Here is a 9,236-nt window from a genome sequence, read left to right on the forward strand (position 1 = left end):
AGGCATCGTGTTGCCATGGTCTGGCGATGGTGGAGGCCAAGGACCTGCATGTCCTTGGCAGTGTGGGAGGGGGAGTTAAAGTGTTCAGCTACGGGGCGGTTGGGTTGGTTGGTGCGGGTGTCCCAGAGGTGTTCTCTGAAATGTTCCTACTCCCTCTCCAGCCTATCACCTTCACCTTAACCTCCTTCCACCTATCATATTCCCAACGCCCCTCCCCCAAGTCCCTCCTCCCTACCTTTTATCTTAGCCTGCTTGGCACACCCTCCTCATTCCTGAAGAAGGATTTATGCCCGAAATGTCGATTCTCCTGTTCCTTTGATGCTAACTGACCTGCTGCACTTTTCCAGCAACACATCTTTCAGCTCTGATCTCCAGCATCTGCAGTCCTCACTTTCTCCTAAAGAAAAATATCATCAAGCATTCCTACACTTGATTTTTGTCCGGTGATCTCTGCTGTAAAATACATGCATTAGAAATTGATCTGGCAATTTTGTTCTCATGTACTTTCTGTGAAAAGATCTGCTGAAAATCAGAGTTTTTCAACATGGACATCCAACCCCTCAACATCTCTATTCTCAAAAGAAGGGCCTTAAAAGAAGTGGCTAGTGAGATAGTTGATGTCTTGATGTTTGTTTTCCAAAGTTTTCTCGATTTAGGAAAGTTCGATTAGAGTTTAAAATCGCAAGCATAACTGCTTTGTTCAAAAAGGGAGGGAAACAGAAAGCAGAAAACTGCAGGGCAATAAGCTTACCAGTTGTGATAGGATAGATGTTAGAAACTGTTATTAAAGACTTTAACCTCACTTAGAAAAGTTCAAAGTAACCAGGCATTGTTGACATGGTTTTGTGAAAAGAAAATCATATTTAACAAATTTATTTGAAGAAGTAACCTGCTGTGGATGATGGGGAATAGATATACACTGTACTTAGATTTTCAAATGGGATTTAATAAGATCCCATTTCAAAGGTTATCAGGGAAATAAAAACTCACAAGTCAGGAGTCACACATTGGCATAGATAGAAAATTGGCTAGCTAACAGGAAACAGAGAGAGGGCATAAATAGGTCATTTCCAAGTGCCAAGATATAACAGGTGCTGTGCCACAAAGATCAGTGCCAGGAGCTTACCCTTTTACAATTTATATACTGTATATGACTTAGAAGAAGGGACCAACGATTTAGATGCTGAATTTGCTGGTCACACAAAGATAGGTAGGAAAGTAAGTTGTGAAGATAACATAGGAGCCTACAATGGGATGTGAATAGGACAAATGAGTACATAAGATTTGGTAAATAGAACCAATGTGGGAACATGTAAAACTGTCTAATTTGATTGAATTTTTTAAAAATGAAATTAAGTGATGAGAGAATAGAGGTCTGAAATACAAGTGCATAAATCACAAAATATTATTTTGCAGGTCCAGCAATAATTAAGGAAACTGATAGGTTGTTATTACTTAATGTGAGAATATTTGAATACAAAATTAGGGAGGCCATGCTTTAATTATACAGGAATTGTGAGACCCCATATGGTGTGTTAGGTGTAATGTGTCGGTCTCCTAATTCAAGGAAGGTTGTAAATGCATTGGAAACATTTTAAAAGACAGTTTATGAGACCAGTTCATGGAATGAATGTATTGTGTTATGAGGAAAGGTTGGACAGGCGAGACTTACACCCACTGGGGCTCAGAGGAGTAAACTGTATCTTGATTAAAACACATAAGCACATAAAAGATTTTTCCACTGTTAGAAAATTTGGAACTAGGGGGTCACAGTTTATAATAGTATCATCCCATTTAAGACTGAGATGGAAAAATGTTTTTTTTACAGAGAGTCATGAATATTTTGAACCATCTTCTTCAAAACGTAGTGGAAGTTGTCTTTGAATATTTATTAACTCAGAGGTAAATAGATTCTTGAAGAGATAGAGTGATATGGTATTGGAATAGGCAAAGATGTGAAGTAATTATGTCAATTATGATCTTGATCAATAGCAGAGCAGGCTTAGGTACCAAATATCTTTGTCTTGCACTGAAACTGTATCTTCATATGCATGTGTCACTGCTAAGAGCTTCCAGAATCACCAAATTCAAATGCAGTCTAGATAGTTCACTATCCAATGGTATCACTTTTACTCAGTGCTAAACTCATCTCCAGTTTTTGCTGTAGTGCAAACAGTGCATAGGACATCACCAGTTTCACAATAAGTGAAAATCTCATCAATTTGTACCTTCAGTTTGCATGTTGCAAATATTTCTATTTGATGATCTTGGAAAGCCATTTCATTTTTTTGAAATGTGCACAGAATTTCTTTCTAAGAAGCTTGAAGTATCCTTTGCTTTACTTTTGGTCATATTTTAAACTTACCAAGAAAACAAAGATTTAAAATATTAAAAGAACTGTAACTTGCTACTTGCATTAAGTTCTTCTGGAATAGTTACCTGCTTACTGGAGTTTGTGCTGCTTGATGCTCCTGTCTGCTGCAGACTCTAAACTTCCCGGGAGTCCTCATTTCTATAGGCTTTTGAGCTGTGGCCTGGCCTCATGCCCTTGCATAAACCAACCCCATACGACGTAGCTGTGACAGGATTTGTGTTTGTTGATCATAAGCTAGAGCTCCAATGACGTGCAAGCTACTGTGGGAGTGCTAACTGCTCAGCATTGACCAATAGTTTGGAATGCCTGGGCTTTGTGGTCATGTGATGCACAGAGGGCCATGGGGTATATGCTGGTTTTCTTTGCAAATTCATCTGCTCTCAACCCTTTTCTTCGAGACTCACAATGTGATTCAGTTTAAATGCCACCAGCCTGCAAATTGAATGAATCACCCATTTCTGTCACTTTTAGCATTGTGACAACACCAAATATATTCTTCCATTCATTGTTCCAAAGAGACTGTACCTTCCACGACTGCTTTAGCTATTCCTGAATTACTCTCAGCACTTCCTTATAGGCCCATGACAGCCCAGGAGTTGCAGCATATACCCTTTCATTTTCTCCCTTTCTACCATTGAGACTTCACAGCACTTCTGCCAGGTGAACCAGTGATTTATTTATTCTTTTTTGAATTTAATTCACTATATTTTTTTGTTCATACTGGGGCTTCATACACACTGAGGGGACCGAATGCAGATTGAGTAACTACCTTACAGAACACATGCATGATCCCGAGTGTCAAGTCACCTATCATTCTCAACCCCATTCACACTCTGACCTTTTTGTCTTTGGTTTCCTACACTGTTCTACTGAAGCAGGAGTAAAGTTGAGAAACAGCACTTCATCTTTCAATCAGGAACTTTTCAACCTGTCAGACATTCAGTTCAACAATTTCAGATCTTAACCTGTTCCTGTATGTCTGAAAACAGCTCTCTGATGTTTCTGTTATTGTCATTTACACCACTAAAACAATTTTTAAAAAATCTTTACCAACTATCATTACCCATTGCCTTGCCCTATCCACTTTTGTTTTTCTTTTTTCTTCAGTTTTTAAACCACTTTTCTTCCTCCCCCTCCCCCTCCCCCATTTCCACACTTGCAGTTTAAGTGTTTAAGATCGAGGTGAAGAGTATTATTTCTCTTTTGAGGCTTACTGGTAAGTGTAATTTTCTTCCCTGGACAGTCATGGAGACTGGATCATTGAATTTATTTCACACTGATTTAAATTTTTGACAGATGATGGAGTTAAGCAACACAGTAGAGTTGAGACCATAACCAAATCAGCAATGATCTTATTGAATGATGGAGCAGACCTGTAGGACCATTGGCCTGCTCTTGTTCCTGAGTCTTATTGTCCTTTTTTATAAAATGTAATGATGGCTAGTTCGGGTTCAAATATGCTGCAGCTCTGAACTAAGTATATTTTGCCCTTAAGAATCCAAATATTCATTCCAACATATTTTCTGCAATTCTGGATTATCCAGTTATATAAGACTTAAAATATAACTTCACAAAGTGAATTACAGAGCCATCCAGGTTTTCTTTTCCATTTGCAGCCACAGCTTATACACAGCTACAGCAATGGTCAGAGACCACTGGATGGAAGGGTTCCTCTGCCAAGATGCACCCTGGCAAGTGTAACCAGTTTTTAACTACAGAATGCCTATAAGTTTTAAGAGGACATCTTCAGTTTGAGTTGTTCTCTCTTCATCTCTTACCTGCATCAGCTGCATCCATCTGTGATGGTGGGGCATGCTCTCTGTGGCCTTCCAGCCTAAGGAGCATTCCTGTTGTTCTTAACTGAATAGCAAGCAGCATGCGCATTGGCCAGTAATTCTCGATGTTTCCAAAATCATATCGAGGATCTCACATCAATGTATTGTGGCACTGGGGCACAGAAAGTCATCTAAAATTAGGGTCCCTGCCTCAGAGCAGAAATCCAATAGGGCATTCCAGGCTGATAAGCTGTGTTCAGAATTTTTGAGTTCAGTGACCACAATCTTGGAGAAATGTAACTGCCTTTGGACTGCTTTTGGCTGAGGGGATTGGAGATGAATTGTTTAGTTGCAAATGCTTTCAGTGTGAACAGATGCTGCAAAGTGCAGCATGGCAATGACTTGGCAAATCTGCATTTCCGGCTAAGGGATATCATAATTTTCCCCCTTTTCAAGCTGGCATGAACACACTGCACACCCATGCTAGCACCATTGCAAGCAAGTCTTGAATCCAATGATATTCCATATGTATCACATTTTGTGACTCCTTTGCCTTTGAGTTGTGATTCCCTTCTACTTAGGGTGTCCTTTCCAGCTCGTCTTATTTATCCCTACACCATCAACTTAAGGCCAAGTTCCGCTACTGATTCCCACATGTGAATCTTCTAACTTTCCTCAACATGCATAGCGGTAGTTCTGAGGAGCCAGGCTATTCTTACATTAAATATTTTCAATCATGTCATGAAGATAAATAGAGTTCGTAGAATGTTGTCGTGGATACGAAGTTTTTACGTCTTGATTTTCTTTTACGCTTCCTTATTCTGGAATATTATGCAGCTTTTCACTTACGGTTTAAAAAAAGCTGATTTGTTTCAGAACATTAGCTACATTCAAGATTTGCTAAATCTTTTTTACACTTCTACAGCTAAACTAAACTTGGTTGGTGCGAGTGCCTTGCACTCCCTTGCACTGAATGATCAGCCTCTATACAGGGGGCCTGTGCACCTCATTAGCAGAATACTGCGGACCGAAGGCATTGTTGGACTGTATCGAGGTGTTGGAGCCATGTACCTCAGAGATGTTCCAGGATATTGTTTATACTTTGTTCCTTACATGTTGCTGTGTGACTGGATGACACCCGAAGGGAGCAAAGCACCCAATCTGTTTTGTGTGTGGCTGGCTGGTGGTGTGGCAGGTAAGAGTTTTTCAGATTTGAGAAAATGTGTGCAATGCTTTCTTTCCTGTAATTAAAATTTGTTGATGTTCTTTTGAAATGTAGGATGTGTCTTCATTGGTGATTAATTAACGAATAAATCACTTTGTGCATTATTAAGCTCAGAACAAGACTGCAGCGATGCCTTTTTGCAATGCCAGACATTTTTGTGCTTTCTTTCAGTGAGATAGACAAATTATTTTGAAGGAACAGGATGTTTTGTGCTGTGAACTCATGCCTGCAATGAAATGGACTGAGACTACCAAAGTTAAGTTTTGTGTCAGTTGGCTCCAAGAGATCAAGAGATACACCCTTACTGATAACTTCCACAGCGATTCTCCAGGTCATCTTCTGTAATTTCAGTAAAAATTCCAATAATGCCCCAGAGTAAACATTGTTTACCTTGTTTTGATTGTGTTTATGTAAATCACAAACCATCCGCTAATCAGGGGAAGCCCTATGGACAGTTAAGCTTGTCATCCTGAGTGATATTTGGAGCAATAGATTAACATTGAAAGGATGTTATCTTGTTTTTATTGCTTTAATTGAATTAATTTCAAATAGATGTTACACATTGATTAAAATTAACAAGATGTTTTAAAATAGTCTTGATTTGTGAGATACAACAGGTATTGGCCTCTCCTGCATATTTATTATTAGCCAGTTAGACAGCACTGTCAGCAAATGTCTGTGAGCAAGTTGCCTTCGATCAGTTAGGGAACACTAACCTGAAGAATTTTGGAGAATAATTTGAATAGGGGAAAGCCTTAGAGCTCCATTATAACGTTTGGACTTTTCTTCATAGCAGTAACTAAGTACATTTGATAATGAACAATTTTGCATCTCTAATAAAAAGCATTTTAACTGACCAGCAGTAGAGAGTTAAAATTCATATGAACAATAAATAAATTTAATTAAATTTATCAATGCAATTAGTGAAAATAACCATAGCTGAATATTTTCTTATGGTAAGAGGCAATATTCAAAGAAAAAGGAACTATTCACAAGAACCCATTTTAGTGAAATACCACCAAGTCTTAAATTAAATTAGGACATAATTATCAAAGACCTGAAACATAAACAATATTTCTACAGTACTAAAATTTCTGCAGGACTCTTAACAAGGCAATAACAAAATGCATATCAATATTTACAATTGTTCACAGTTTAAAAAAATATTATTTAGGGAGGGGGCAATATGGCAATGTTGCCTTTGAAAATAGTGGCTCTAAAAATGCTTGCAAAATGTTTTAATGTTCAGGGGGAGGGAGCCAGCATTTCCTTGGTGTTCTTACACATAATTAAAAAGAATAATATCACAATGAGGTTCATATGCCTTGTTTAATATCTCGAATGTCTTGCAGTCACTTACATTATTATGTCCTCTGTCTGTACACATTTGTTGTGCTTGAAGAAAATAATTTTTTGATTCTCTTCTGAAACAGTCATTCTAAAAAAAATCTGGAGTTCCTGGATGGCCAGTTAGTGAAAATACTCTTTCATGTTACTACAGATGATTCCTCCATATCCAGTTCCTCAGACTCGCACCTAATACCCACCACTGCCTCAGAGGAGGAAAGGGAGGATGATGATGAGGTGCCTGGTGAGGGGTGAGCAATCATAGCTCCAGATGGGATAGGAGGTCTGGGAATCCAGATCTCGCAGTGTGCTGTTGAGCTTGCATAGGACTTCACATCTGTGGCAGGATCCTCCACAGGGACATCTCTTACCAGTACAGAAATTCTGTCAAAAAAACTCAAGGAATAGTCAGCCACTACTTCCAGCATGCACTGATAGCTCACATGAGAAGGTCATGCTCCTTCTTTATAAGGTCATTGAAAACATCTGCGCTCTGCGCAGTCTGGTAACGCCTGAATGCACAGTAACAACACAAGAGCAGGACAGTGAGACCAATTGGAAAGTTATTTCAAAGAGCTGGCAAAGGCACAATGGACCAAAGAAGCCTTCTGTGCTGTTCCATATCTATGTTTGTTTATGACACACAATGTCACTTTTTGCAGATTGGTGCTACAATTCATTTGTTAAGCACTGATAAGAAATAAATAGCCCTCATTCTCCCAGTTCTGGATTACATGCTATAAGTGCTCCCTTCAGTCCTTTGAGGATCGGTCTGTCGTAGCTGTTCATTAATGTTCTCTTCTTCAATAGCTGAGTGTGATCCTATGGAGGTACTTTGGGTGATGAGTCCTTCCAAAGCTCAGCAGCCAATCCTTTTGAAAATATGTAAATTGAACAAATGAAATAGATTGGGCATATAAAATGCAACACTTTTTAAAAACAGTATATGTATTTTATGAACCTTTGTTATTTAATTGTGTATTTGTATTTAAAATATTATCAGTGCTCCTTAGATTTGCACACAACATATACAGTACTGTGCTTGAGTATAGCTGAAAAAAGACACAAAACCTTTCATCATGAACTCATCAGGACTATATGCAAATGTAACGGGAAAACAGTACTGATACTATATGGAAGGAGATTGGTGGACATGAACTCTGAGTGATTAAAATATTGCCATGGAGAGTGCCTCAGTTAAATGATGGCTGACAATTAAGCTTTGTTTGAATATTAAACCAGGCAGGTTAATGCCGAATGGTAAACGTATTATCTTGAGAAATGAACCAGAGAGTGACCATTCATTGATTTGAAACAGGTGCAGTATGTGTACTTTTCATTCTGTCTGCAAAGAACATATTAACACTACATATTAACATGTTGCTTTGAGTGCATGCAAGTGCACCACACTGTAAACCTCTATAACAATGTTAAATGTGTTGTCAATATAATTCTTCATATACTATGGATTATTAGTCAGTTATGGAATCAATTCTAATTTGATGTTCACAGATACATGCTGATTGAGTACAGTTGCTAACCTGTTTGTTGCATACAGAGGAAGGGATATGTTGTTTGTTGCTTTCTGCTGGTCTTTTGATTATAAGGCCCAAAGTCTTAATATCACATTGGTACTGAAATTCTAATCATTCTAATCTCTGTACGGGAAAATGGATAGCTACAAACAATGGAAACACCCTTAAATGTAGTTTAGAAAAGGAAAGAAAGTGGGCGGCATGGTGGCACAGTGGTTAGCACTGCTGCCTCACAGCGCTAGAGACCCAGGTTCGATTCCTGCCTCAGGTGACTGTGCAAACTCCACACAGACATTCTCCCCATGTCTGCGTGGGTTTCCTCCCACAGTCCAAAAATGTGCAGGTTAGGTGAATTGGCCATGCTAAATTGCCTGTAGTGTCAGGTGAAGGGGGAATGGGTATGGGTGGGTTGTGCTTCGGCAGGTTGGTGTGGACTTGTTGGGCCGAAGGGCCTGTTTCCACACTGTAAGTAATCTAAACTCATTTGTGTGACAGGCGACTCCCTCGTCAGGTCCACAACCTCCACTCCCAGCACCTTACCCTGCAACCGCAAGAAGTGCAAAACTTGCGTCCATGCCTCCCCCCTCACCTCCCTCCAAGGCCCCAATGGATCCTTCCATATCCATCGCAAATTCATCTGCACCTCCACACACATCATTTACTGTATCCGCTGCACCCGATGTGGTCTCCTCTACATTGGGGAGACAGGCCGCCTACTTGCGGAACGTTGCAGGGAAAACCTCTGGGACACCCGCACCAACCAACTAAACCGCCCCGTGGCTGAACACTTTAACTCCCCCTCCCACTCCGCCAAAGACATGCAGGTCCTTGGACTCCTCCATCGCCGGACCCTGGCCACATGATGCCTGGAGGAAGAGCGCCTCATCTTCCACCTAGGAACCTCCAACCACATGGGATGAATGTAGATTTCTCCAGCTTCCTCATTTCCCCTCTCCCCCACCTTATCTCAGTCCCAGCCC

General features: G+C 39.9%; 1 protein-coding gene across 3 annotated transcripts in view; it reads left to right on the forward strand.

Moving 5' to 3' along the window:
* slc25a48 (solute carrier family 25 member 48) overlaps positions 1 to 9,236 on the forward strand; it is a 39,384-nt gene that overhangs the window by 7,322 nt on the left and 22,826 nt on the right. Inside the window, exons 5-6 of one of the 3 annotated variants that reach the window (XR_006313579.1) lie at positions 5,075 to 5,344; positions 6,876 to 6,972. The exons of 1 other annotated variant lie outside the window; for it this stretch is intronic. Coding sequence is in view for 1 of the 2 variants with exons in the window: in XM_043703484.1 (XP_043559419.1) it covers positions 5,075 to 5,344 (270 nt within the window). In the remaining variant the exon portion in view is untranslated. The remainder of the gene's footprint in view (positions 1 to 5,074; positions 5,345 to 6,875; positions 6,973 to 9,236) is intronic. One more of the 3 variants, XM_043703484.1, reaches the window with a different exon arrangement.

Source organism: Chiloscyllium plagiosum, chromosome 14, assembly GCF_004010195.1.
Source record: "Chiloscyllium plagiosum isolate BGI_BamShark_2017 chromosome 14, ASM401019v2, whole genome shotgun sequence".
Classification (NCBI taxonomy): domain Eukaryota; kingdom Metazoa; phylum Chordata; class Chondrichthyes; order Orectolobiformes; family Hemiscylliidae; genus Chiloscyllium; species Chiloscyllium plagiosum.